The sequence below is a fragment of the Mustela erminea genome, chromosome 6 (genome assembly GCF_009829155.1).
Source record: "Mustela erminea isolate mMusErm1 chromosome 6, mMusErm1.Pri, whole genome shotgun sequence".
In the NCBI taxonomy this organism is placed as follows: Eukaryota; Metazoa; Chordata; class Mammalia; order Carnivora; family Mustelidae; genus Mustela; species Mustela erminea.
The window spans coordinates 92,707,389-92,734,918 of record NC_045619.1 but is presented as its reverse complement, the minus strand read 5'-3'; the positions used below and the strand labels follow the sequence as shown (position 1 = coordinate 92,734,918).

General features: G+C 49.4%; 3 protein-coding genes across 13 annotated transcripts in view; 1 reads left to right on the top strand and 2 right to left on the bottom strand.

The window, feature by feature from the left end:
• Window positions 1-1,107: 1,107 nt before the first annotated feature.
• On the bottom strand, window positions 1,108-7,395 carry SLC39A5 (solute carrier family 39 member 5). Of its 3 annotated transcripts, XM_032348610.1 has the most exons (13): window positions 7,288-7,395; window positions 7,105-7,174; window positions 6,514-6,582; window positions 5,858-6,212; window positions 4,756-4,939; window positions 3,573-3,735; window positions 3,226-3,395; window positions 2,885-3,028; window positions 2,417-2,513; window positions 2,171-2,341; window positions 1,968-2,048; window positions 1,642-1,832; window positions 1,108-1,360 (listed from the first exon to the last, which is right to left on the bottom strand). In XM_032348610.1, the coding sequence occupies exons 4-13, from the start codon at window positions 6,139-6,141 to the stop codon at window positions 1,217-1,219; spliced, it is 1,629 nt and encodes a 542-aa protein (XP_032204501.1). In that variant the 5' UTR covers window positions 6,142-6,212; window positions 6,514-6,582; window positions 7,105-7,174; window positions 7,288-7,395; the 3' UTR covers window positions 1,108-1,216. The 3 variants fall into 3 exon arrangements, with proteins under 3 accessions (XP_032204501.1, XP_032204500.1, XP_032204503.1); XM_032348609.1 differs by lacking the exon at window positions 7,105-7,174 and having other exon boundaries at window positions 7,288-7,386; XM_032348612.1 differs by lacking the exons at window positions 6,514-6,582; window positions 7,105-7,174 and having other exon boundaries at window positions 7,288-7,375.
• A 151-nt stretch (window positions 7,396-7,546) lies between these two features.
• On the bottom strand, window positions 7,547-12,937 carry NABP2 (nucleic acid binding protein 2). Of its 6 annotated transcripts, none has more exons than XM_032348622.1 (7): window positions 12,915-12,937; window positions 11,378-11,479; window positions 10,884-11,022; window positions 10,668-10,739; window positions 10,411-10,492; window positions 10,243-10,306; window positions 7,547-8,081 (listed from the first exon to the last, which is right to left on the bottom strand). In XM_032348622.1, the coding sequence occupies exons 2-7, from the start codon at window positions 11,454-11,456 to the stop codon at window positions 7,882-7,884; spliced, it is 636 nt and encodes a 211-aa protein (XP_032204513.1). In that variant the 5' UTR covers window positions 11,457-11,479; window positions 12,915-12,937; the 3' UTR covers window positions 7,547-7,881. The 6 variants fall into 6 exon arrangements, with proteins under 6 accessions (XP_032204513.1, XP_032204514.1, XP_032204515.1 ...); XM_032348623.1 differs by lacking the exon at window positions 12,915-12,937 and adding an exon at window positions 11,880-11,999; XM_032348624.1 differs by lacking the exon at window positions 12,915-12,937 and adding an exon at window positions 11,905-11,987.
• A 656-nt stretch (window positions 12,938-13,593) lies between these two features.
• Window positions 13,594-27,530, top strand: part of RNF41 (ring finger protein 41) — a 30,629-nt gene continuing 16,692 nt past the window's right edge. For 2 of the 4 annotated variants that reach the window (XM_032348616.1, XM_032348613.1), the window contains exons 1-2: window positions 13,595-13,786; window positions 16,218-16,402. The gene's annotated coding sequence lies outside the window, so the exon portion shown is untranslated. Of the gene's footprint in view, window positions 13,787-13,866; window positions 13,959-16,217; window positions 16,403-27,530 lie in introns of those variants that run through there. The other 2 variants (XM_032348614.1, XM_032348615.1) reach the window with 2 other exon arrangements.

Below are 27,530 nucleotides of genomic sequence, written 5' to 3'. Positions count from 1 at the left end.
CTGGGCACCCTCTCCAATTGCACTAAAGTAGCTGTTGTGCCAGTCTTATCCCCACACCAGGGTGGGGGTCTCTGCTTCCAGTCCTTTCTCCCCCGACTGCCTCCGCTCCTGTCCCGGACAATCTCCTTGTTCCCCTGTATTCCTGGATAGCTCAGCTTTGTATGTGTGTGTTTCGGGGGGTGGGGGTGGGTTCCGGCTGGAGTGGGTTTGGTAGGGGTTTGGGAAGGGCTAGGGACAAGATGGAGGACAGAGTCTCCTACCCCCTTCCTCAACTCCAAGCCACAGAAGCCTGGGAGGGAGGGTGCCTACTCTCGCTGCCATGTGTCTTGCAGATGTGCCAAAATGGGGGGGGGGGGAGGGAAGGGGAGGGGAGGGTGCCTGGCAGAGCGGCCCCCAGGGTGGCTCTCTCAAAGCAATACAGTTCCTCCGGCCTGGGGGACGGCAAGACAGGGGAGAGGGTTGGGTTGGGGACCTGGGGGTTCCCTGTGTACAGCTGTGTATATTCAGGGGTGTTCTCTGTCTGGTACCCGCTGTGGGCGTCTCTGTGTGTGTGAACCCCCCTCCCCTGTGCCCTGCATGACCTGTGATGCTGCAGACACCACCATCCTGTGTGCAGGGGTGTGTTGGGGGCACCGAGGGGCATGTTCCATGTCCTGTCACCCCTCCACCCCGTGACCCATGTACTCGGTTGTAGGAAGTAAAGAGAACTGAGCACAATTCACTGGATTCTAGTTGAATCTTTCTCTAAGCAATTTTCCCGTTCCCGCCCTTGTACCCTGTCCCAGATCCGCCTGTGGTGCTAGTGTTGGGGTCGGGGGTGTTTAATGCTGGTGGGCAGCAATAAAGGGCAGGTCTGCCCAGATGCCTGTATCCCCAGGGTGCTGAGGGCAGCAGGAAAAAGTGGGGACCTTGCGGTGCATTTGCCCCACCCCTCCCCCTCCCCCCTGGGCTAAAGCACAATGCTCTCCCTGCAGATGGACGCACCCTGTCCCCTCCAGGCCCTGCTCCTGTCCTCTTGCCCCGCCCCCACCTGCTTTGAGCCCTCCTCCCACCACATCCTGGTTTTCTATGCTGTTTTGGTGCAAGTACAACTGTCGTAGTCATGGCTTTGGGATGGGTTCTGTTTATTAAAATCCTGTTGCTCCTACTGGCCCTGTGTCCCGCCTCCATTCCTGTGGTTGGGGGGAAGGAAGGGCAACCTTTCCGCTGGTCCCCATCAGCCATCAGAGACCGGGGGCCGCAGCTCCTCCTCCAGCAGGGCTATGGTGACCATGAGGCCGCCCCCCAGCAGCAGCCCCATACCCTGCAGTAGCACATGGAGCATAGGGAGGGGCTCAGGAGGTCGAAGCAGGGCTGGTAGCTGAAAGAAAGGAAGAACATCAGGATCCTGGCCTGGTCTCTACCCTCCACCCCGAAGCAGGAGAGGGAGGTGTCGGAAAGTACCGGCAGTCCCTCCAAACTCATCCAGGCCCTTGTTTCTCAGGCTCCACCGGACCTGGGGTCCAGCACCCTTTCAGGTGGCTGAGGCCAGGGGGATAGGGGACGGCGGAGGTGGAGGGACTAGGGACCGGCACCCCCCTCCCTGCCAAACCCACCTCCCTGCTGCCCTTGCTTTTCTCTGCACCGCCCCACACCTCTCACCATGTCCACAAGGGCCACATAGAGGAAGACCCCAGCAGTGACCCCAAACACCCAGGGAGTGAGGGGGACAGGGCCCAAACTGAGCCCCACCCCCAGGGCTGCACCCCCTAGTCCCAGAGCTCCAGACACCAGGCTCAGCAGCAGCAGCCGCCGGAAGGACAGGCCTGCCTGGAGCAGCATTGCGAAGTCACCTGTGGGGACAGGGGTGGTGTGGGAATAAGCCAGGGCTGCCCCTCAGCCTCGTCAGCTGCCAGACTCCCAGCTTCCCCTCTCAGAGGCCTCTCCTTTCTGGAGTCCACCCCACCCCACTTCACTGCCATTCCTACCCAGTTCATGGGGGAGCTCGTGGCAGAAGACAGCCAGGGTGGTGCTGAGGCCACTGGAGAAGCCATCGGAGAAGGCAGCACCTGGGATTGGCAGGGTTGGAGGTCATCAGTCTGGGGAACAGCACAGCCACCGGGCCTCCTCTCCCCTAGTTCCTGGGTGCCCTCTCCTGGGCTCTGCCTCCCTCCTTCCCCTCCCTTCGCACCTATGGCCAGCCCATCAGTGAGGTTGTGCAGACCGTCTCCCAGGAGGACCATCCACGTGATGTGGGCACCACCGCCACCCTGGTGCCCATGACTGTGGCCTTGGTGCCCAGCGGGGGCTGGGGCCGGTAGGGGCTGGCTGGCTTGCTCACCGCGGCCCTGAGCTTCTGGCTCTGCAGGAAGGACAAGGGCAGTGCGGGTGGCTGCAGGTGAGAGCGGGGAGCCTGCTCTTCATTTTCTCTGCTTACCTGGAGCTGCCTGTAGGGACTGAAGGGCCATCCCACTGCCATCCTCCAGGTCCAGGGTCGGTACCCTGAGATCCTTTCTTTTTTGCCTGCAGCATCTCTGAAATGGGAGGGTATCCCTCCTGGTGGGGGAGGCAGCAGAGCCAGGGGCTAAGGAGAGGCTGGGCTGCTCACTGGGAAAAGGATACCTGGGCTCACCTCTAGCACTTGCGGGTGTTTTTTTGGCCTCTCCACTCTCTTTCAGGGTTGGCACCTCCCTGTTTCTTGTTGACTTTAACTTGGGAGAGGAGGGGCCCTTTGGCCAGAAATCCTGGGTTTGTGCTGAGGGGCCCCAACCCACCCCATTAGCTGTCAGGTCCTGCACCCTCAGGCAAATGTCAAGAGCTCCAGGAGCACCCTCTGCGCCTCACCTGGCTGGTGTTGGCCAGAATTCTGGGTTTGGTGGAAGGAGGAGAAAAGAGTATCACTCACTGGCCTGAGCCCTCGACGACGCCGCAAAAGCCCTAGCATGTTTTCCAGCACAAAGAGCAGGAGGAGACCTCCAAGTACTGACAGTCCCGGTCCCAGATCCTCCTCTGGTCGTCCGCTAGGTCCAGCATGCTGCCCCCCTTGTGCCTGCCAGAGAGGGGGGTCAGGGCAGACCCCAGAAGCCCGTGCACCTACAACATCTCCCTCGTGTGAGGGAGGCTGCAAGCCTTCATTTTCTATCAGAAGGCAGGTGTGGGCTGCAGCCTGGGGCTGGGGAGTGGAGCGTGGGAGCTGACAGGAAGGGGGAGGGAAGCCCTTGGGTACCTGGAGGGGGCTTCACGTACATGTGGCAGCAGGTGGAGCAGCGCGTCCCCACAAAGTGTGCCCACGGCCAGGGCCCCCAGGAAGCCTAGCAGGGGCCGCAACAGACGTGGTCCCAGGAGCCGTAGCAGGAGCAGGGAGAGGGGGGCGGGGAGGCTGAGCAGCAGGATTGCCAGGGCACTATGAACCAGGGCTAGGGAGAATCAGGGACTGAAGTTAGGCTAGGGGTAGAGGGAGGGCCTCAGAAGCAAGGTGGGGCAGGGATACCCTGCAAGGGGAGGCAGCACCCCCAGTGAACCCCCTTGCTTGGCTAAGGGGCCACTCTGTGCCAGGATTCAAGGAGCCCTGCCACCCACTCTCACTCACTGACCAGACAGAAGATCCCCTGGGGGAGTTGGGGTTGGGGCCTGGACGCAGACACGACTGTCGATCTGATAAAGCAGAGCTGGACACAGCAGAGCAAACTGATGAGGGGTCAGAGGAGCAGCGGGGCTCAGGCCAAAATTGACCAGCAGCTGGGAGCCATTCAGACACTAGGGGAGTTGAGTTGGAGGTCACACACTGGGGCACCGCTGAGAACGGTAGCTCAGATCTTTAATGTCTGTCCTTCCATTGCATGGACTCCTGGGTCTCTCCAGGGTCCCCTTTGCTCACCCCAGCAGGTGCATCAGGGAGTAGGGATAGTTCTGTATGATCAGTATGTGTTAACTATTAGTGAATATCCAGTCCAGTGCAAATGTTCAATTCAGTACAGATTGGGTGCTAATAAATAATGCCACCATCTCCCTCCCTCCCAAGCCCCTGATGACTTCATTGATTTGGTGATGGAGTTGGTTGGATGGCTAGAGCCCTCTGTTGCAGAATCTTAGGAGGGCAAGAACTTGAAATGCCATCCAACCTTCCTTGCAACAGCCCTGTCACATGTTCATCCAGCCTTGGCTTGAATGCCCCCTATGATAGGGTGCTCATCCTCACCAGGCCCGCTTCAGAGTTAGCTTTCGCTGCCCTCTGGTGTGTGTAAAACAAGCTCACTTTCTGACTGAAGACAGCCTTCCTCTCCCTGCAGGTTTCCTCTCCAGAGAGCCAGCCCCAAATTCTACCCTGGGCTGTTTCTCTGGATTCTCTGCTTTGCCCAGTGTGGTCCCTAAGCCAGGTCTGGGAGATTTTGGTGTGGGCTCATGTGTGCTGAGCCCAGAGGAACCATATTTCACTATTGGAATAACATACCCTAAGAGCACACCTGGATTGGTTTGTTTTTTTTAATTAACTGTATTAAATTACTCTTAAGGGGCACCTGGGTGGCTCAGTCTGTTAAGTGTTTGCCTTTGGCTCAGGTTATGATCCTAGGGTCCTGGGGATCAAGCCCTGCGTAGGGTTCCTTGCTCACCGGTGAGTCTGCTTCTGTCTCCCCCTGCCCCTGCTCTCTCTCTGTCTCTTGTGCATGCACTCTCTCTAATAAATAAATAAAATCTTTTTAAAAATAACTCTTTAAACCTTTTAGGCCATCTAAAGCCCATGGTCCTTACCCTGTACCTAGAGATCACCAGACTTACATCCTCATTCAGATGGTCAGCCAGTGAATGGTCCAACAACAGAAGCCTGTGAAAGAGGTCCAGGCCCGAGGGTGCTGGCCCACGGGGGGATGCTGGGACCTTTGGCTTCTCTGGGTCACCCCATCCCGAGGGACCCAGAGGCAGCCCTGCCCAGACATCCACACTCAGCTCAGGGTCCTGTGATCTGGAATGGATGAGATAGCAAGTCAGACTAGCTCATGTTCTTTAAGAAACTGCCCTTCAGGGGTGCCTGGGTGGTGTAGTTTGTTAAGCGTTGGACTCTTGGTTTCAGCTCAGGTCATGATCTCAGTGTCATGAAATCGAGCCCTGAAATCAAGCCCTTAGTCGGGCTCTGAGCTCAGCGTGGAGTCTACTTAAGACTCTCTCTGCCCCTTCCCCCTGTTCTCTGTCTCTCAAATAAATAAATAAATAAATAAATAAATCTTTAAAAAAGAAGAAAGAGGGGTGCCTGGGTGGCTCAATGGGTTAAGCCTCTGCCTTTGGCTCAGGTCATGATCTCAAGGTCCTGGGATCGAGCCCCACATCAGGCTCTCTGCTCAGCAGGGAGCTTGTTTTCCCCTCTCTCTCTGTTTGCCTCTCTGCCCACTTGTGATCTGTCTCTCTCTCTGTCAAATAAATAAATAAAATCTTTAAAAAATTTTTTTAAAAAGGAAGAAAGACACTCCCCCTTGAGGATCATAGGGTGCTTAAGGGGAAAAGGAGTGTACAGCCACTAGCTGGAGTTCTTGGGACCCAGAAGCCGTGGAATGTCAGTTCTAGGAGGATCTGAGAATTGTTGATTTATAGGAGGCCCCCACCTCACATCTGAAAATGCTACAGATTGGGAACCAAGTCAGCCTGGAGACATTGAGCACTGGGACTAAGAGCAAGGAGTTGAAGGACCCAGGATTTGGAAGAGGGGAGAATTAAAAGGCAGTAGAGGCAAAGGGGACCATGAAGGAATACAGGGAGTCAGATTTTGAAAAATTTCTAATTCCAGGAATCTGATTTTAGGAAGCCAGAGCTAGGCAACTGGAGACTGATGCAAGCCCTGGGAAGAGCGGGGGATGTGGCATTTTGGGGTGGGGGAAGGGGTTAGTACCTGTGCGTGGAATTGTCTCCAGCTGGAGGTGCAGCCCGACCAGCTGGAGGCCCATGGTGTCCCAACCGAAGGGCCTGAACTCGGCCTAGCCCCAGGCTGTGGAGAAGCCGTGCTAGGCCCCCCGCGGTCAGTGTCCCGTTCTCTCCATACAGGCCGAACAGCTGGGCCAGGTAATGCTTCTGCTCCTGCTCAGCAGGGCCCAGGTTGGGAGCTGAGCCCCCTACCCAGCCCAAGGTCATCCACATACACAGGCCAGCCACCAGATAACTCCTTGGGGGCCCCATTATTGGGGAGAATGGGCTAGAGGCTCTGCTTCGGGCTTCTATTCCCCTTGGAACATCCTGAGGACTGTGACCTGGAAGAATGAGGAGGAAAGGCCTGGGCTTCTGCTCTGCTGTCCAGCTCAGGCCTGGGGATTCCTCACTCCCTGTACCGTCCTGCCTAGAACCTAGCTGCAGCCCCCATTCTAGCCTCCTTTCTCCCTCTCCATTGCCTCCTGCTGGAGCAGCCTCTTATTTGCCAATTCCCAGAACACCTTCCTTGACCCAGAGTGCCTGCTTCACCTGATCCAGAGCTGACGGCCCATCCTGTCCCCAAAACCCCACCCTTCAATCCTGCCCCACCTCTCCATCTCCCCTCAAACCACAGGGCCTCACCCTCGTTAGCAGTGTGAGAGCCGTCACCTCTGGTCCTGGGCAGGCCTTACTGTGGACGTTAAGATGTTCCTGAGTTGGGAAGGGGAGCGGGCCTCAGCCTCCAGGCGGTCAGGTGGAATCCAGGCCACGTCAGATGGAAGGCTGGGATGGACAACCCCCCTCCCGACTCCTAGCCCACCTGCCTTGGGGCGGGGTCTGGGAGGGGAGGAGCCAGTGTGGGAAGGCTCACGTCAGAGAGGAGTTAATGGTTCACTGGTATCAGGGGTGGGGGTCAAAGGTCAGTCTTAGCTGGGCCCCCGAGTAGGGAGGGGCCACCCTCTGCCCCTGGAAAAGCCACGTGGCTAAGAAAAACCCGAGTCTGGCATTTTCTTCTAAATAATTCACCCCACTAACCCCCTTGGTACCATTTCAGCTTATCCCTCTACATATCCTCTCACCACACCCCACCTTACATCTGGTACTGGGAGTCCTTCATTTCCAACCCCATTCCCCACATTCCCTGGGAAAGTGGGATCCGGGTGTTCCTCGGCTGCTAAGGGGGTAAAGAGGCAGATAAGTGGCAACCCCCGGGGTGTGGGGAAGAAAGCATACTTAGCAACTCCTTGTCCCAGCAGAGTAAGAGCCAGAGCTCTGGGAATCAGTGGTCAAGAAGGGGGACGCTCTGGTGGAAAGAGGGAAGAAATAACTGGGCTCCCCTCAGATGTCTGACCTGGCTTAAGATCAGGGGAGCAGTCTGATTAGGGCAGTTGCCTAGGGGGTTGAGGTTGGCGTTACCTGACAGCAGGACTGGAAGGACGCCCAGAAGAAGGGGGACACAGCCTTCTTGGTTCCAGCTGTGGGGGGGGTAAGCAGGCAGGCGGGCAAGGGTCACCTGCAGGGGGGGGGCAGGGGAGGGAACTACCTTAAAGGGGCAGGCCCGCTTTGCCTGGACCTCCTTACCTGTAACCTGTCTTCCTCCCACCTCCTAGGGATAGCCCATTTTGCCAAATATCTGACTGCTAACCTCTTCATTTCCCCACAAAGAACAAAGGAGTCCAGTACAGAGTGGTAACGTTTATTAGGAAGGAGGGATTCAATTTGTCTTCCACATCACACACACCAGAAACAGACTGTGACTTGTTCCTAAGAGGAAGAAGGGTGGGCAGGGGGCCTCGAATCCCAGCTGATAGGCAGTTTCAGCTGGGCAAGGCAGGGAGTATGGGCTTAGGGTGGGTAAGTCCGCTGCTCACCACACCCCTCTAGTGAAAGTTAGTGGCTAAAATACTACTACCTACCCACCCCACCCCACCAAAGCCAGCACCCTAGAAGGCTGGGTGCTCAAGACACTGGGGTTCTGGTGGGTGGTGGGAAGGGAGGAAGAAAGTCTTGCTATCTCTTGCTGCTCCTCCGGGTTTCTTTGCCGTTACTGACAGGGCTGCTGGAGGGGCCAGGAGGGCCGGCAGGTGTGTGGTTGGGCTGGCTTCGGGTAATTCGGGTGCTGGGGGGATGCGAGGGTGTGTGAGGGGGGTGCGGGCCACCACCAGGACCTGGTGGGGCACTCAGTCCATTCCCGTTCTGGTTCTCGGAGGCTAGCAGTGGGAGAAGGGGAAGAAATACAGTAATTAGAGAACTAAGGAGAGCGGTGCGTCCCCGAGGCCCTGCTGCAGGTCCCAGAGAGGAACCCAGTCTTCATCAAGCACAGCTGTGCACTCCTGCCCGATAGGACCAAGCAAGTGGAGGTTGTATGAATGGAGCCCCAGAGAAGTTGCTATGTGAGCCCCAGTGTGATATTTTTCTCTTTTATTCGTCTATGTATCAGGGAGGTCAGACCCAGAATTCGCTGTTTAGTTCTAGATTCAAGGACCTCTGACAAGAATGCCCCTTTATCAAAAGTCTTTGTAAAACCAGAGACGCATGGGTAGGGGAAGGGCCCGAAGTTTCTGTGTTAAAATATAAGAAGGATCTTAAAAAAAAAAAAAAAAAGTGGTGGGTATCACAAAATATAGCTAAGGGTGAGCAAAACAATTATTATTCACTCCCCCCTAAATAATAAGTAACATTTTTGTGGGTAGCTTACATGTCTGATGGGAGCCAGGTGTGTGAGATGATTTCCCTGAGCGCCTGCAAAGGGGCATCTTACTAACCTTGCCACAGCCACAGTGTGACTCTATGTTCCAATATCTCCTTTATAAACTACAGGCTCCTAAAGGCAGGCGCTGTGTTTTATTCCTGGCTTTCTCCTCTAGACATGCTTGTTAAGTGAAGACACAGGCCTGCCTCTCATATGTAGAGGGCACGATGACCCCTAAGTGGGACAAAAGTCATAGGTTAGCAGTTCTCCAACCACATCCTTGCTGCTCCACACCAAGACAGCCGAAACAGAAAAATATAACGCCTTTTGCTCAATACACAAAAAATGTTAGAAGAGAATATAGAAAGCTTTTCTGTTAAGTTTTTATGCCATCCACATTTTTTTGTTTTTTTGTTAAGCCTTTTTTACCTGTCAGATCACCAAGTGAATAAACATCTGGCAGGTATATATGAGGGGCCAAGAGGCTAACATGTATCTTATTTAAAATACTTTTTACAAATTACAGAGTTAGGGAGACCTGGAAATAAATAACAGTCACATTTCCCATTGAAAACATGGATGCTGGGACGCCTGGGTGGCTCAGTTGGTTAAGTGTCTGCCTTCAGCTCAGGTTGTAATTCCCAGGGTCCTGGGATTGAGTCCCACATTGGACTTGATGGCAGGAAGCCTGCTTTTCCCCCTGCCTGCTGCCCCCTACCTCGCCCTTCCCCCACCCCCCCTGCTGCCGGCTTGTGCTCTCTCCCTCTGCCCTCTGATAAAGAAAGAAAATCTTAAAAAAAAGAAAGAAAGAAAGAAAGAAAGAAAGAAAGAAAGAAAGAAAGAAAGAAAACATGGATGCTGACTTTTGTGGTGGAATTAAATGTTATTTCACGATGTGTCCAAGGAACCCCCTGACCCTGGTGGTTCTGACGAAAACAATTCTGAGAACTATAGCAACTGGGGATATAGGCACAGACTGAGGAAGGGCAGAAGCAACCCCGAAGCCTCGTGTCATACGCAGAAACCTAAGGCACCGATCAGAGGTAAGAGAGAGCCAAATCCCAGGGAGTGCTGGGGTCAGCTGGGAAAGGACCCAGATGGAGAAAAAGAGCAGTAAAAATCCAGTTCCTAAGGAAAAGTGAAGGGATGAAGGAGATGATGTTGGTGAGTGATTCTAATCAAAAGCAAGAAATGAAAAAGCAGGGCTTGAAGTATAGAAGATGAAAGAATCCTAACACTGAGGTCCAAGGCGTACAAGAAAGGTCTTTAGTTTCAAGAAGAGTGATGACCCTAAAAGGAAACTCCTTGGTGCTCTAAAGCTGTACAGTGTGGACTCCATGTTAAGTCCTCTGCATCCATGTCAGAACGGTGGAATGAACTGAAAGGGCAAGGGGAAAAGGGCAAGGACCCGCCAAAGAAGCAGAAAGAAACAAGCTCCAAGGAAGGAGTGCAATATTTGCTGAGATACTGTTCTCACTGGTGTCCCTGAGTATTAGTCGCACAAGAGTCCCAGAGCTCTAGCAGTGACAGAAACAGGTCCCCCAATCTTTTCCCCACAAGGACTTGCAAAAGAACTGAGAGAAAAGAAATTGGGAAAAGGGATGAAGGCAATTCATCTTTCCAGGCTGGGGAGAGAAGAGGAGCTAAAAGCACCAGCGTCTGGGAGGAAAGAGGTGTACCTGGAGAAACAGCAGGGGGTCCGGTGGTAGGCTGGGGGGCCGGAGGGCTGCTATCGTTCTGCACCTGAAGGCACAAATTAAATACTCAGACCTTGCCCTCCACCCGCGCCCCCCATGCTCCTGAGACTGACATGCCCTCCTTCCCTGCCTCAAGGCCATGGAACTCACCACTTTGTTGGGTGCCTGCTGGGCGCTGTACTCTGGGTTTGGCTCACTGAAGTTAGGAACCTCAGAATATACCATACAGAATCTGCAAGGGGAGAAGTTGGCTAAAGTCTGGGACCCAGTCTCTGGGCCACTGCTGGAGGCCTCAGAAAGGTCCAGATATGAAACATGGACTCTATAACCATATGCTGCCTCCATGCAAAGCTTAAACTTACCCCCCTGACCTGGTGCTTCTACATCTCAATCCCTAAGACACTTACTCTCCAATCTTCTGAAGATCACCCCCACGTCCAGTGTATAGTGTCAGACAACCTTTGAACACTGAAGCATACCTGTGAGGGCACAAAAAAGTAAGATTTGGAATACTCATAAAAGTTGTTACAAGGGCTGTTAACTCTTAACTCCCCCCCCCCCACACACACACCCCTGCCTTAGCTGTTACTGCCTGTGGATAACCAGAAGTAACCAGGAATTACCCTTTGGTGAGCCGAATAATGTCTCCAGGCTGGATCAGGTTACCCACGTCGTCCCAGACAGAGATATTGATGCTGCCTGTTTTGTCTGCCACTTTGCAGGTCCGAACCTCGTGCCCGTCCTTTGTCTTGGTCACTCGACCTGCAGGGAACAGATAAATGGTGGGGCGGGAGGGAGGAATAGATGACCAGAGGGATGAGATCTAGATACTGGTGGGGTGAGGGGGGTAGTGGAGGGACAGTACCATGGAGAGGGGCGCTAGTGGAAAGAGGCCCGAGTGGTGCTGGAGGCTTGGATCTGGAGAGTTCCATCTACCCTACACGCAACTACAACTCTCCAGGACAGGATCTAGGAGAGGTTAGGTGTGAGCAATTTCTTGGGGTGCGCCCTGACATCCCGGTAGCTAGTTAAGTGCGGAGATGATGTTCCCCCCCTCCGACCCCTCCCCCCAACCCAGAGAGACAGCGCAGGGCGCCCACCATCCCAGAATAGCCACCTGTCTCCAGCACAATGAAGATGAGGTTCAGATTCTTGAGCCCGGGCTTGATATCCTTCACGAAGGTCTCCGTCGTCATGCTGTCTGAGCCTTCGCACCACACTAGAAGGAGTAAAGGGGAATGAAGGCTCAAGGCTTGGAGACTTCGCCCCCATGCTCCACTTCCCAAGGCCTACCTACCACACTAGGTTGGGGTCAGGCAGCCGCAAATCCTCTAATTCTTCTAAAAGTTTAGAAACGAACTTCCCCAAGAGCCTCCAACTTCAAGATCAGAATTTGAGGGTCTCTGGATAGGCTGCTTTGAGGCCGGAAGGCCCCGTCCGGGGATGCTCTTTCAGTCTCAATCCCCGACGTCGGGGAGCTGACGGAGACGGGGTTAGGGAAACTGGTGCAGATCCAAGGAATGCAACCTTACTCGCCAAACCTTCCCGAACCCTCATCCGGACAACCCAGGACTGGGTCCATCCCCTCCTCCCCTCAGCCACCGCCACCCACCACCCACCCAGCCAGCGGGCCGGACAGCTCACGCCGCAGAGCCGCCCGCAGGGGGAGCCACAGGCCCCGCTGCCGCCGGATGCAGCCCGATGGAACGCGGGAGTGAGGACATTCCCGGAAGTTTCCGGCTGGCCTCCCTCCGGCCAATCAGCACTGACCCGACGCGCCCCGCCCCGCCGCCGGCACCCACTCAGCCAATCGGGACCCAAGATTGACGCGCCGCGAAAGGGGCGGATTTTATGTATTAAAGGAGCCCCGCAGATGGTTGGCACCTCGAGAAAGATTGGCCAGCAGGGGGCGCCTGGGGTCCAATTTTCCTTACTTGACTGAGAGACTATGCTTAGTCTCCACGACTTTATTTCTAAGACGTGGCCCTGGAAAAAGTACCAGGGGTTTTGGAATACGGTGGACAAAAGTCTGAAACAGGCTCAGCACTTCACTTATTTTATCGACAGTTCTTAAATATGCAATGCCGGTTTGCAGACAAGAAAACGTAAGTTATATAAAAAGCAGTGCTTAGCACATAGCAGGCACAGTTTTTTCTCCCACTGCTATAGCCCTCATCTTTATTCCTGATTTGGGGTCCCCATCTTTAATGCGCTACATAGCCTGCTTCGTCAGGGTTTTGGAAAAAGTAGCCTTCACACCAGAGGCTGACTCACCCTTTTTGGAAGAATGGAACCCAGGGCACAGAGAACAGCATTTACATTAGTCCCTTTCAGAGTGCACAACCATTTGTTTACCGACTATGCGTAACAAATACTATTTAAGATTTTCTTTTAAATTTATTTGAGAAAGAGAGAGAGGGAGGGATCACAAGTAGGCAGAGAGGCAGGCAGAGGGAGAGGGGGAAGCCGGCTACCCGCCAAGCAGAGAGTCCGATGAGGGGCTCAATCGGAGGACCCTGAGATTATGACCTGGGCCGAAGGCAGAGGCTTAACCCACTGAGCCACCCAGGCGCCCCCTTAACAAATACTATTTAATATCAGATTAGCCTAACAGGTCATGTAATTGTAATGTCTTGGCTTGATTATTTCCTTACCTTCTGGAGCGCTTTAGGCTCCGCTTTGACTTTCCTCGGATCCCAGATTCACTCCCCCCAACACCCCCAACTACGGTGTTGTATCCTAAGGAAATCAGAGCATAACATAGGAAGAGGGACATCTTATCTCCCCTTCCCTTAGGTGTTTCGTGGAACTCTAGTCGTGTCCGGAGAGCCAACGTAGATACAGCAGGAGGGCGGCTAGCAGAGAGGCAGGCAACCCGTTGGGCACCCAAGATCAAAGCCTTGCGGTTAGACACTACCCCACTCTCCACCCAGTGGTCGCCCTGTAGACTACAGTATCCACTCCCGTGACTATGAGTCATAGGGTCGGGAGGCTCCGGGATGCTGACCACCGCTCTGGAAACAGGAGATGCCAAGTCTCATTACAGGCTGGCCTCGCAATAATCCCGCACCTCGTCCCATAGGAGATCGGACTCGTTTTCCCCCGTAAAGTGAAGTCTAGACCGGCAGGCAGTCAGCCTCGTGCTCCGCCCCCTACATTCACGCGGGAAACACCATAGAGTTCTCCCTCCCAAATGGCTATATAGCCCTCGTTGGGATCATAAAGATTTCCGGTGTTGAGGGGAAGCCCTCTCTCCTCGTTGGTCGCTCTTGGCATCTAGTCTAGATTCGAGTTAAACAAAGAGGCGGGGTTTGGTGACGAGCTTCCGCCCGGTTGCGTAGCAGCGGTGGGCGGGGCAAGGGACCCAACTCACAGGACGGCGAGTGGTTGGAACCTACCCTCTCCTTCCCTTTCCCCTTCCCCTCCCAGGATAGGCTGGGACCCGGCACCGGAGCTATCCTGTGGCCGCTGCGGCCTCAGCTCCAGTCAGGCCGGGGTGCGGAGAGTCCAGGCCGCTTCCAGGGCGGTGCGTACTGCGCCGGCGCGGGCTTCCACCTAAAAGAGGGTGTGGGGCGGGAGGGGGCGATGTCCCACGGGGGTTGGGGCGGGGGGGTTTCAAGGTATTGGAGGTCAGGAGAAGGGATAGGAGTAAAGATGAAAAATGGAGGAAGAGAGCAGGAATAGGGAGGAGTCCGGAGGTGAGAAAGGGGCGCTGGAGGGTGGGTTGTTGGGAAGGTGCATTGGGAGTAGGGGAGTCCTAAGTGCGGGAGGGGGTCTACGCTGACTGGAGGACAGGGAGGAGGGGACTGGAGTTACAACGTGGTGTTTAAATGGGCAGTGACGACGGGCAGCGAGGGGAGGGAGGGAACATTCTGGGGGCTAGCCTGGGCAGGGGCGGCGGAATCTGAACCCCCGCCCTCGAAGCGCCATAGCTTGGCTCCTCTCCCGTGCCTTGTCTTTGGCAGCCTTGTCTTCCTCCTCCATTCCTTTTCCCCCTCCCCCTCTCACCCCTCCTTGAAGGAATCTCACATTCCTTACATCCCTTCCCTGGCTTTGCAGAGCCAGGCCCTTTCGCAGGCTTCACACACCGAAAGCCTTCCCCAACCCAGAACTCTGCGGAATTGGGAATGGGGAGGAGGGGGCTGGAGAAGGAGCAGAAAGCTGAGAGGTCAGAGTGTTTTGCCCAAGGGGCTCACAGACATCTTCCCCATTCAGAAACTGAGTTCATTCTCCCTAATAGCATCCGTGGCTGTTGAAGGAGCCACACTGTTCATGGGGCCTGGGCTGTGATAGTGATAGTTTGGCCACTTCCTAAACAGGTGGTTTTAGAGTCTGATAATAGGGCAAGAAGCTGGTAGTGTTGCTCGTTGTTAGTTTTCCTCCAGGTGGGAATGGGGTAGACTAGTGGTAGGGAATCTGAGTTATGTGATCATGTTACTACTCTGTGTGTCCAGCTGACTGTGTCTGGGCCTGGTTCCCTGTAATTGAAAAGGAACAAGCTCCTTTTCAAGCATTTCCTCACTAGCCTTCAGTATTATAAATTTATTTTACATTTTTTACTACAAATATCTTACCTGAAACATAGCTGTATTCAGTATGTTTTCACATTTATTATGTCTTTGATTTTCTAGAACAACATATAAGGTAGATAAAGGCAGGTACCTTCCCTACTTGTCAGGTGAAGACATTGAAGCTATGGAAGAGATATATGGCTTGTTTAAAGTCCTACAGTTGGCAGGCCTGGGACCAGAACCCAAGTCTCCTGACTCCTGGTCCTCTTCTCAGTTGAAAAAATCCTGTTTTTTCCTGGCTAAGGGGACATCCCAGCATGGGCAAGATTTTGAGTCTGGAGCTTGTCATTAGAAGACTGAGCATAACCAGTAACAGTGGTTCCTGGAAGCATTTCGTGAGGTACAGGTCCCTGTGCCAGGTTGTTGGGAAATAGGGTGTGTCAAAATGCAAACAGTATTATACTCTGCTTTGTGATATGGATGAGGGAGAAACAGCTTCCTCACTACCCCCGAAAGAGAAAGTGTGTCTGACATTGCACCCTTATCTCTCTGGTTCATTTAAAAATATTACACTAAACGTGTTGTGGCTGATGAGCATTGTAAACCAATGAGCGTGTGTACTGGACTCAAGATTAAATGGTCTCAGTTTTATGTGTAAAAATTATCGTCCTATTGCTTTGTAAGACAGCCCTTAATCTGTTGATAGCCGTGTGATGGGGAGGAAAGGAGTTTGAATATTTAAACTTTTTTCCTGTGTAGTAGTGAGTAGATCTCACAGCACCCTTCATCTGAAGCCTTGTCCCCCTTTACTTCGTCCCATTCTTAGTCAGTCTAATCATACCTCTGATCCTCCCGGTTGTCCACTTGGGAGTAATTGCTGCTGCTGCTTTTTTAAAGGCTAATCCCCTCAGGAATATTTTCTGATTTGGGAAGTAGAATCACACCTGCAGAGATTCTTGAGTATCTTCTCCTTATGAAATAGTATTTTCCAGTTGGAGGTGGGATTAGACATTGTTTTTACATGACTTCAGTAATTTCTGTGAAAGCCTTTGGGAAACATGAAAGCATCGTACTGTGCATGTAAGCCATCACTGATCTCTGCATCGTATAGCCACAGATCTGGAAGCGTTGACATTACTCGTGGTTGTGTGCACTGAATAAGAGAATCTTTTTCTGTCTCAAGGAGCTCTTCTTTATCTTTTTTCTTGTTCCTTCCTCTGCTTCTCTCAGCTATGTTTGACTCTCCTGGACTGTGTATGTGATTCCTTAGGCAGTGCTCTCCATCTTTAGAAGGCAGTCCTGTGTCCTCAGCCCTGCAACCTGTTGCCCTTAATGGAATCATCTCATCCTCCTCAGCCAGCTGCCAGATCCAAATCTGTCTAGTTTCACTGCCAGGTGGAGGTAGTTCCCCTGACTCACCTTTTTCTTCCTTGTTCCTATTAATAGAGTGCTCCTGATTGTGACATCACATCCATCCCCTTGGCGATGGAGCTTGTTACTAGGAAGGAAGACTCAGTCGGACAATAGCCAACAAGATGGGTCACTGGGAGCGTCTCCTGAGTGGCACTGAGTGGAGGCCTCAGGGGGTTGGAGCCTTGTGAACAGGGAACCTACCCCCCAACACTTGGAAGGTAAAGAGCCTTGGTTCAGAATCCCATTCCAGGCTTCAGGTCTCTTCTCAGCCTGTCTGTATTCCCTCTGCTTTTGAAAACCTGGTTCTTAAAGATTCTTCTGCATAAAGCTTTCTGTGATTAACCCACATCAGTCTGTTCTTTGCATATTTATGTCTGACAGTAACTATTAACTTTTACTTTTTGGTGAATTGCTCAGTCAATTTTATGTCTTTTTATGTGTTTTATATCTTGTATATTCACTGGGCTCAAGCCTACACCTTTGTTTGAGGACAGTGATTGTGTTTTCTTTATCTTTTACATGTCTCTACTGGCAAAGTGACTGTGCGTAGATGATGAAGTTGAGGTTTGGGGCAACCACACAAATAGTCCTTGGAGTTGGTGACTAAGTGGGAGGTCCTTGCTGGCCTTCAGGCCTGGTAGGGCTCACTTCATGTGTTAAATAAATTCTTGAGGTATTGTGTGCCCTCTGGATTCTTTGAAAATTGAACCACTTAAAACATACTAAAGGATTTAATTTCATTTTTAAAAATATTTATTTATTTATTTAATGAGAGAGAGCGCATGAGCCAGGGAGGAGGGGCAGAGGAGAAGAGAGAGAGAATCCTAAGCAGGCTCTTTGTTCAGCTCAGTATAGAGCCAGATGCGGGGCTCGATCCCCTGACCATGAGATCATGAACTGAGTTGAAACCAAGAGTCAAGACACTTAACCAACTGAGCCACCAACTGAGTGTCCCCTAAAGAATTTTAATTTTAAAATCCGCTGTGGTGGGGCACATGACCAGCTCAGTTGATGGACCATGCGACTCTTGATTTCAGAGGACTCTTGATCTTAGGGTCATGAGTTCAAGCCCCACATTGGGTGTAGAGCTCACTTCAATCAATCAATCATTCAGTCCTCTATGGTAAATCCAGTATGGATCATAGCATTCTAGAATTAAACAATCTTTGGGGCAACGTAGCTCACCCCTTCATCTCATAAGTGAGGAAGCAGAATTCCTCAGAAGTCATTTCTCTAAGAGAAGGAGTAACTTCAGTCTAAGAACTCTACTGCTTAAATAAAGAGACCACTTTGTTTCTTTTAAGATTTTATTTACTTATTTAGCAGAGAGAGAGAGAGAGAGAATGTATACACAAGCACAAGCAGGGAGAGCAGCAGAGGGAGAGGGAAAGAAGGCTCCTGGCTAATAAGCAGGGAGCCAAGGTAGGGCTTGATCCCAGGCACAGACCTGAGTTGAAGGCAGACGCTTAACCAACTGAGCAACCCACCCAGGTGTCCTAGGACCACTTCCTTTCTCTTAAAAAGTCAAGAGAGTTGCCTAAAGAGAGCAAAGTCAGTTCAGTTAGTGGTAAAGCCAGGGCACCTTCTTTAACTTAATTATACCCTAATTTAGCCATTTCTGTTTTATATGTTGAATCTCAGAGCTCTGCAACTTGTAGAGTACCTCAGAATGCATGTAGTCCAAGATGCTTCATTTCTTGTGTGGTAAGGGAACTGGGGCTCAGCTCAGTTAGGTAACTTGCCCAAGGTCACACATCTGGTCAGTAATAGAGCTGGAACTGGGTCTCAAGTTTCTGGATTCCCAACTATGTTTTCTTATTTTCCATACCTATTCCTTCATTGGGAGATTTGTAATAAAATGTGAGACCCTGGGGCGCCTGGGTGGCTCAGTGGTTTGGGCTGCTGCCTTCGGCTCGGGTCATGATCTCAGGGTCCTGGGATCGAGCCCCGCATCGGGCTCCCTGCTCCACAGGAAGCCTGCTTCCCTCTCTCTCTCTCTCTCTCTCTGCCTGCCTCTCTGCCTACTTGTGATCTCTGTCTGTCAAATAAATAAATAAAATCTTAAAAAAAAAAAAAATGTGAGACCCTTTACCAGTTAATTTCTTCACTATGATGAAATTCCTAGAAGTCACGTGTTTCCTTACATTGGAGCAGGTTATAGTATTGAGCAGTGCATCAGGCTCCCTGCTCAGTGGGGATCTGCTTCTCCCTCTGCCCACCCAGCCCCTGCCCCCAGCTCATACTCTCTCACTCTATCTCTCTGAAATGAATAAATAAAATCTCGGGGTACCTGGGTGGCTCAGTGGGTTAAAGCCTCTGCCTTCTCTGATGTGATCCCAGGCCCCACATCAGGCTCTCTGCTCAGCAGGGAGCCTGCTTCCTCTTCTCTCTCTCTGCCTGGCTCTCTGCTTACTTGTCTATCAAATAAATAAATAAAATCCTTAAAAAACGAATAAATAAAATCTTCATAATTAAAAAAAATTTTTTTAAGATTTTATTTATTTATTTGACAGAGAGAGATCACAAGTAGGCATAGAGGCAGGCAGAGAGGAGGGGGGAAGCAGGTTCCCTGCTGAGCAGAGAGCCCAATGCAGGGCTCCATCCCAGGACCCTGAGATCATGACCTGGGCTGAAGGCAGAGGCTTAACCCACTGAGCCACCCAAGTGCCCCTAAAATTAAAAATTTTTTAAAAAAGACAAGGTGCATGGTTTGCACATATGTACACAGGTTTAAGAAACTGTGAATAAGGGAGGATAAATGTTTAAGTTCCTTTAGCAACAATTTGTTTTGAATTTCTGGCTCTCTTTAGGGGTAGACCAGAGAAAGCAACTTCAACAGCAAGGTAAAAGGGTATATAAAGGGATCTGAGAAAGCCCTTGCACTTTATGGTAATAGTGACAAGGATTATATAGAGAGGATTATATAGAGAGACCCCAGTGTGACAGTAAGGAAATAAAATAATGTAATTACCTTGTTGAATTCTGGGCCTATAGAAAAGAAGGCTGGAAATGCAGTCTTCAGGTTGGGTTTGGGATGTTCAAATCAGGGAGGTTGGCAGAACAGCCTGAAGGGACACCTCAGTGCTCCTTAGTTCAGGTGAAACCTTCGGAAGGCCTTTTCTTCTATTCTACAACTCAAGGAAACTGCTTCCAGTGGTTATGGTCATTGCCTATGACTATTGAGGTCCCTAAAGTGTTAGTTTTATTAAAGCTTCCACCCCCAGGGCAGTGAGCAGTTGAGTTCTTGTGATGCCTCCCCCCTTGGAATGATAACCTGCTCCTCTGACTGCCCCATGGCAGTGTTGAGAGTCCCAGAGAATGGAAGGAATCATCAAGGAGCCTAGCCCATCAGGTTGACTCTCTGCCTGGGGGCAGGGCAAGGCAGGGCAGAGAGCTGGCTTCCAAGGTTGTTTAAGACTTTTGTTTCCCATAGATGACAAATAGGGAATACCCTAATCAGATTATAAATCTAAATTTCCCCTTAATTCTTGAGGCGGCACCCCTGAAAGAATGCAATTGTGTAAGAGTAGATAAAACAGGAGAATCCCTACTGATAAAGGGGGTTTTGATTTAGAACAATGCCAGGGTGCCTGGCTGGCTCAGGTGGAAGAGCATGTGACTCTTGATCTCTGGGTTGTAAGTTTGATCCCCCTCACTGGGTGTAGCGATTACTACAAATAAATAAATAAAACTAGAAAGAACAATGCTTAGCATGTCTGTAGTTTTGTAAATGCTGACTTTATGGTGGGAACCTTGCAGCTCTTAACACTGACTAGTGGCTTCCCTCCCCCTCTGGCCATCCTTTTGCCGGGAGAGACAAATTCTCTGCTATTTATTTTGGGAAATGGGATCTCCTGAGACCCCATTAAGGTAAGTTTCAGAATCTGTATTCCTCCTTAAGAAAATACTGTTAGCGTTGGTATATTGAAAGTGCAGGGGCGCCTGTATGGCTCACTTGGTTGTGTCTGACTCTTGATTGCAGCTCATGTCTTGATCTTGGGGTCATGAATTCAAGCCCAATGATGGGCTCCATGGAGTCTATTGTAAAAGAAATGAATAAGGAGTGCAAATAAATAAGTAAATAAATTAAAAAAGTAAAGTACAGGGGCGCCTCACAGGCTCAGTCTGTAGATGATCTTGGGGTCATCTGCCTGCCACTCCCCCTGCTTGTGCTCTCCCACTGACAAATAAATAAAGTAAAGTAAAATAAAATAAAATGAAGGAAAGTGCAAGGCCTGCTTTTTTTTTGTTTTTTTAAAGATTTTATTTATTTATTTGGCAGACAGAGATCAGAAGTAGGCAGAGAGGCAGGCAGAGAGAGAGGAGGAGGCAGATTCCCTGCAGAGCAGAGCCTGATTCCATGCTGGGCTTGATCCCAGGACCCTGGGATTATGACCTGAGGCGAAGGCAGAGGCTTTAACCCACTGAGCCACCCAGGCGCCCCTCTAGGCCTGCTTTCTATATTGCCCCGTAGCAACAAGGGAGAAAAGGAAAATGTTATTTTAATTTTTGCCCTTTGCTCTAAGGATAACTGATTTTTTTTTTAATTAAATCTTGCAGAAATAAATAACCTGATCAAAAGTAAAATCTTGGTGGGGCACCTGGCTGGCTCAGCTGGTAGAGCATGGAACACTAAAACTCATGGTCATGAGTTCAAGCCCCATGCTGGGTGTGGAGCCTATTAAAAAATAAAATAAAATAAAAATTTAAAAAACCAAGTAAAATTTTAGCATCTAGATTTTTTAAAAGTTTATTTATTTGCAATAGAGAGCACAAGGGAGAGAGATACCACACGAGCAGGGCAGAGGGAGAGGCAGAAGCAGGCTCCCTGGAAGCAGGTTCCGTGCTGAACAGGGAGTCTGGCACTGGGCTCCATCCCAGGACCCTGGGATCATGACCTGAGCCGAGGGCAGACGCTTAATGACTGAGCCACCCAGGCGCCCCTATTTATTTCTTTTAAAGATTTTCTTTTTTCTTTTTTTTTTTTTTTTAAAGATTTTATTTATTTAACAGACAAATTGAGAGAGGGAACACAAGCAGGGTGAGGGAAGATGGAGAAGCAGGCACCCTGCTGAGCAGGGAGCAGGACATGGGGCTTGATCCCAGGACCCGGAGATCATGACCTTAGCCAAAGGCAGTTGCTCAACCAAGTGAGCCACTCAGGTGCCCCTAAAGATTTTATTTTATTTTTATTTTTCTAAAGACTTTATTTATTTGACAGATAGAGAGATCACAAGTAGGCAGAGAGGCAGGCAGACAGAGAGGAGGAAGCAGGTTCCCTACTAAGCAGAGAGCCCAATGCGGGGCTCCATCCCAGGACCCCGGGATCATGACCTGAGCCAAAGGCAGAGGCTATAACCCACTGAGCCACCCAGGCTCCCCTAAAGATTTTATTTTTAAGTAATCTCTGAGCCAGGCACTCCCAATTTTTTTTTTAAGATTTTATTTAAAAATTTATTTTTAAATAAATTTTAACAATTTTATTTATTTGAGAAAGCAAGAGATTGAACAGAGGGAGGAACAGAGAGAGGGGACAAACAGATTCTGCACTAAGTGCAGAACCTGATGCGGGGCTCAGCATCACGACCCAGAGATGACCTGAGCCATAATTAGGAGTTGGATGCCTAACCAACTGAGTCACCTAGGCGCCCCCAGGCACCTGTAATTTTTATTTTTTAAATTGTTCTTGTAAAAATGGGACCATACTATTCATACAACATGCCTTTTGCAGCTTGCATTTTTTCCAGTTGAGAGGGAATTTAGCATGGTGGTTAAAAGCTTGGGCTCTGGAGCCAGTCTGCCTGGGTTTGAATCAGTCTCCACCAGTTGTGAGCTGTATGATTTTAGGCAAGCGTTTTAACCTTTGTGCATCTGTTACTCATCTGTAAAATGTGGTAATGACAGTCCCAACCTCAGAGAGTAACTAACAGAGTAGTAAAAATTAGATGAGTTAATATATAAGAAATGCTTAGAATAGTGCTTAGCGTAGAGAAATGCTGTATAAATGTTGACTTCATTATTATTATTTTTTACTTTATTATTATTTAATTAGGTAATTAAAATATTATAGAAGAAGTAGGAAAAAAAAGAAGCAAAACTGAGTGAGGGGCGCTTGGGCAGCTCAATTGGTTAAGTGCCTGCCTTCGGCTCGGGTCATGATCCTGGGGTCCTGGGATCGAGCCCTGCGTTGGGCTCCCTGCTTGGTGGTGAGCCTGCTTCTCCTACTCCCTCTGCCTGCCTCTCTGCCTGCTTGTGCTCTCTTTCTCTGTCAAATAAAGGAATAAAATATTTTAAAACGAAACAAAAAACACTGAGTGAATTAAAAGTACCAAAAGCAGGGGCGCCTGGGTGGCTCAGTGGGTTAAGGCCTCTGCCTTTGGCTCAGGTCATGATCCCAGAGTCCTGGGATCGAGCCCCGCATCGGGCTCTCTACTCAGCAGGGAGCCTCCCACCCCCATCTCTATCTGCCTCTGCCTACTTGTGATCTCTCTCTCTGTCAAATAAATAAATAAAATCTTTAAAAAAAAAAAAAAAAGTACCAAAAGCAGGGACTTGGTGGCTCAGTCATAAAGTGTCTGCCTTCAGCTCAGGTCATGATCTGAGGCAGGGAGCCTGCTTCTCCCTCTGCTCCTCACCCTGCTTGTGTCCCCTCTCTCTGTCTAATAAATAAATTAAATAAATAAATGAAATCTTTTAAAATAAATAAATTAATTAAATAAAATCTTTTAAAAAAACAAAGGTACCAAAAGCAGGAGCTCCTGGCAGGCTCATTTGGTGGAGCTTGCAAGTGTTTTTTTTTTTGTTGTTGTTTTTTAAGATTTTTTGTTTATTCAACAGACAGATTGCAAGCAGGCAGAGAGGCAGGCAGAGAGAGAGGAAGGGAAGCAGGCCCCCTGCTGAGCAGAGAGCCCGGTCCCAGAACCCTGGGATCATGACCTGAGCTGGAGGCAGAGGCTTTAACCCACTGAGCCACCCAGGCGCCCCGGAAAGGTATCCATATTGGTCAGTCCGCATGTGGAACTCTGGGTACCCTGTTTTAGAGGGACATAGACATTCTAGAATGCTATGAGAGAAATGAGTCTGGGCTAGATAAATATTTCTCATCTGTGCTCTTGCCACATCCTTGACCTTTCCCAGGAGTGTCTAAGCATGGAGTGACTGACTCTTGGGTGCTGTGGAGAAGATTCCTTCCCTGGGTGTTAAACCACATGGTCTCTCAAAGTCCATTCTAACTCTAAAGGCAAACATAAGACTCTTAACCAGGTCTATGGGAGACGATTCCCAGTATGACCAAATTCTGTCCTCTTTTATTACTGTACTTCAAAAGTAAGAACATTCTGTATTTTTTATTCTCAAATAATTTCTAAATTTAAGAAGTATATGTTTTTTTTTCCATAATGTGGAAGACTGTTTAAAGTTGAATTATGACTTTTAAAAAAATGTATATCTACTAAAGTTTTTGGTAACTAAAAGTAGAAAAAAAAATCCTTATCCTACACCCAAATAAAACCACTGGTAACATTTTGGTCATTCCTTCTGGTCTCTTTATGTATGGATTATTTATAAATATATGGTGTTCTTAAACAGCTCAGTATTCAATTTTGTGTCCTTCTATATGTACCTTTCATTATTCTGTTGCGTATTCCTCATAAGCATCATTTAAAATAGATACATTATTCCATCAAATGGGCTTGCATTACCATAATCACTCAACTATACACTTTCCTGGTCATGTAAATGAATCAGAGATCATCTGATTTTTGTTTAAGGTTTACTGACATGATTTTTGAAAACCTATGTGGACTGTTTTTAGTACCATTCTTCTTTCCTGCTTCAGAGGTGTCCCTCTTCCTGTTGAACCTCATTCCAGGCCTCCTGCCTACCACTGGCTCAGTGACCGGATTCTCTCCTGTTGTTGCCTTTCCCGCTTCACTAGCATTCTCCTCTCTTTATATCAGCATCCTGGGGCCTTTCTCATTGGAAGGAAACGACCCCCTCACAACCCACTTCCTCAAGCTCTTATCATCCTTAGGGTAGTACTCTTTCCCTTCCTTTGAAATCAAGCTTTGGGCAGAGTTCTCTGCATCCCTGCCTCTCTGCCTCCCGTCTTACTCACTTGGGACCACCTCTGTGAGCCACTACAGCTGCTCCTCATGGCGCCTCCCAGCTGCAGGCAGCCATGCTCTGCCCTGGTATCCGGTCCCACATCCTGGCCATTTTTTTCTTTTTTTTTTTTTTAATCAGACTTGACTGCAGCTTTTGACACTTCCCTTCCCTCCTCCAAGCACTCCACTTCCTTGATTTTTTTATTGTGGTAAAAAAACATGTAACGGGGCGCCTGGGTGGCTCAGTGGGTTAAAGCCTCTGCCTTCAGCTCAGATCACGATTCCAGAGTCTTGGGAATCAAGCCGCGCGTCGGGCTCTCTGCTCAGCGGCAAGCCTGTTTCCCCCTCTCGCTCTCTCTGCCTGCCTCTCTGCCTACTTGTGATCTCTGTCAAATAAATAAACAAAATCCTTTTCTTTTTTTAAAAGTAACACAAAATTAACCATCTTAACCATTTTTGAGTGTGTATTTCAGAATGTTAAGTATGTTCACGTGGTTGTGAAACATCTCCAGAACTTTTTTATCTTGCAGAATTGAAACTCTATACCTATTAAACAAAAAGTCCCCTTCCAACTTCCTTGACTTTTACAAGGCTCTTCTCTCCAGGATTTTCTCTCATCTAATCAATCTTTCTCAGGTTTTTTTTGTTTTGTTTTGTTTTTTTAAGACTCTACCCATTTATTTATCTGAGAGAGAGAGAGCGCAAGTGCCTGTGAGCAGAGGTGGGGGTGGGATGGGGGGAGTTGGAGGGACAAGCAGACTCCCGGCTGAGCAGAGTTGAAGCCAGCTTGATCCCAGGACCTGGAGATCACGACCTGAGCCCAAGTCAGGTGCTTAATCCACTGAGCCATTCAGGCCCTTCTCAGCCTTTTTTTTTTTTTTTTTTTTTTAAGTATTTTATTTATTTGCTTGACAGACAGAAATCACAAGCAGGCAGAGAGGCAGGCAGAGAGAGAGGAGGAAGCAGGCTCCCTCCTGAGCAGAGAGCCCGATGCCGGGGCTTGATCCCAGGACTCTGGGATCATGACCTGAGCCGAAGGCAGAGGCTTTAACCCACTGAGCCACCCAGGTGCCCCCAACTCTCAGTCTTTTTTTGAGGTGTGGTGGGGGCAGGCTCTTTTTTTAGTTTGCTTTTAAATATTATCGTTAAAGTATCTCAGGCGGGGTGCCTGGGTGGCTATAATGGAGACCCATGTCAGGCTCTGCAGCCAGATTAGGGCATGAGTCCAAACCAAGAGTTGGACACTTAACTGACTGTGCTATGCAGGTGCCCCTAGAAATTGTTATCACTAGAACATAAAACTACATGAGAGCAGGATTTTGCCTGGGTGGCTATAATGGAGACCCATGTCAGGCTCTGCAGCCAGATTAGGACATGAGTCCAAACCAAGAGTTGGACACTTAACTGACTGTGCTATGCAGGTGCCCCTAGAAATTGTTATCACTAGAACATAAAACTACATGAGAGCAGGGATTTTGTCTGTCTTGTCCATACAAGAATCTGTGTATGACAGAGAAGGCACATTGAAAGAATGAGTGTACACCCAGCAATGGATGGGGGAGAGGAAAGTGGGAAGAAAGGCTAATAATTATATTCTCTGAGTCTTTTATTTTTTATTTTTTGAAGATTTTATTTATTTATTTGACAGAGCTCACAAGTAGGCAGAGAGGCAGGCAGAGAGAGAGGAAGGGAAGCAGGCTCCCCACTGAGCAGAGAGCCCAAAGCGGGGCTCAATCCAGGACCCTGGAACCCTGGGACCATGACCTGAGCCAAAGGCAGAGGCTTTAACCCACTGAGCCACCCAGGCGCCCCTCTCTGAGTCTTGTAAAATGGGAATGTAGTCATATATTACTTGTGGAAAAAAGAAGGCTAAGAAACAAAGCAGAGTGGAGCACCTGGGTGGCTCAGTCGGTTAAACAGCTGCCTTCAACTTAGGTCATGATCCCGGAGTCCTGGAATCGAGTCTCTTGTGAAGCCCCTTGTCAGGTGCCTTGCTCAGCAGGTAATCTGATTCTCCCTCTGCCCCTCTCCCTACTTGTGCTCTCTTGCTCTGTTTATCGAATAAATAAATAAAATCTTTTAAAAATATAAAGATGAATTGGGACGCCTGGGTGGCTCAGTTGGTTAAGCAGCTGCCTTCGGCTCAGGTCATGATCCCAGGGTCCTGGGATCGAGTCCCGCATCGGGCTCCTTGCTCGGCAGGGAGCCTGCTTCTCCCTCTGCCTCTGCCTGCCTCTCTGTCTGCCTGTGCTCACTCGCTCTCTCTCCCTCTGTCTCTGACAAATAAATAAATAAAATCTTTAAAAAAAATAAATAAAAATATAAAAATTAATTTAAAAAAATAAAGAATCGGTGCTGTCCAGCGTTCTGTATTCTTCAGACCCACTCTCATTTTCTTTCTTTTTTTTTTTTTTAGATTTTATTTATTTGTTTGAGAGAGAGAGAAAAAACAAATGGAAGAGAAGGAGAGGGAGAAGCAGACTCCCTGCTGAGCAGGGAGCCTGACCTGGGTCTCTATCCCAGGACCCTGGGATCATGAACTGAGTCAAACGCAGACGCCCTACCGACTGAGCCATCTAGGCACTGCCCCCTACCCTGAACACTCATTTTCTGCTTTTATTCTGTGTAATTTCCCTGTGTGGCCTTTCAGAATTCCTAATGTCTGCTACCCTCTTCAGAATTTGTACTTGGTACCCTAAACTCTACATGTCCAAAATTAGTATCATTATCTTTCCTCCCTAATCCTGATCTTTTTCTTGAAATTCTTATTGTGGTAAATAATTACTTCCTAAACCAATATAGATTGTTTCTCTTAAATGCCTTGGTTTGAGGCTTTATACTTTTTTTGATCTGAATTTTTATAACCTCCTAAAGAGGCCTTGTTTTCCCTTATCTTCCCTACCCCCTACTTTTTCTACACAGTTGCCAGAATTATCTGAATGAAACAGAAAATCGATCACATCAGTTTCTTTTTTAAATCATGTCAGTTTCTTAACCCTTCAGGATTCAAAAAATCTCCTCAAAAGATTTCTTATTAATTACAAAGGAGTGAAATAGTAACTCTACAGTAGAGAACCTTGCCAGCAACACTTAACCAGAGTTAGTTTCCCTAGGAAAGGTGCAAATCAACATGTACTCCTGATACGTTAAGATTACAGTCTGACTTTTGTGGCATTTTTGCCCAATTTGAAACCTGAATTTAATCATGAGGAAACATCAGACAAACCCACACTGAAAGACC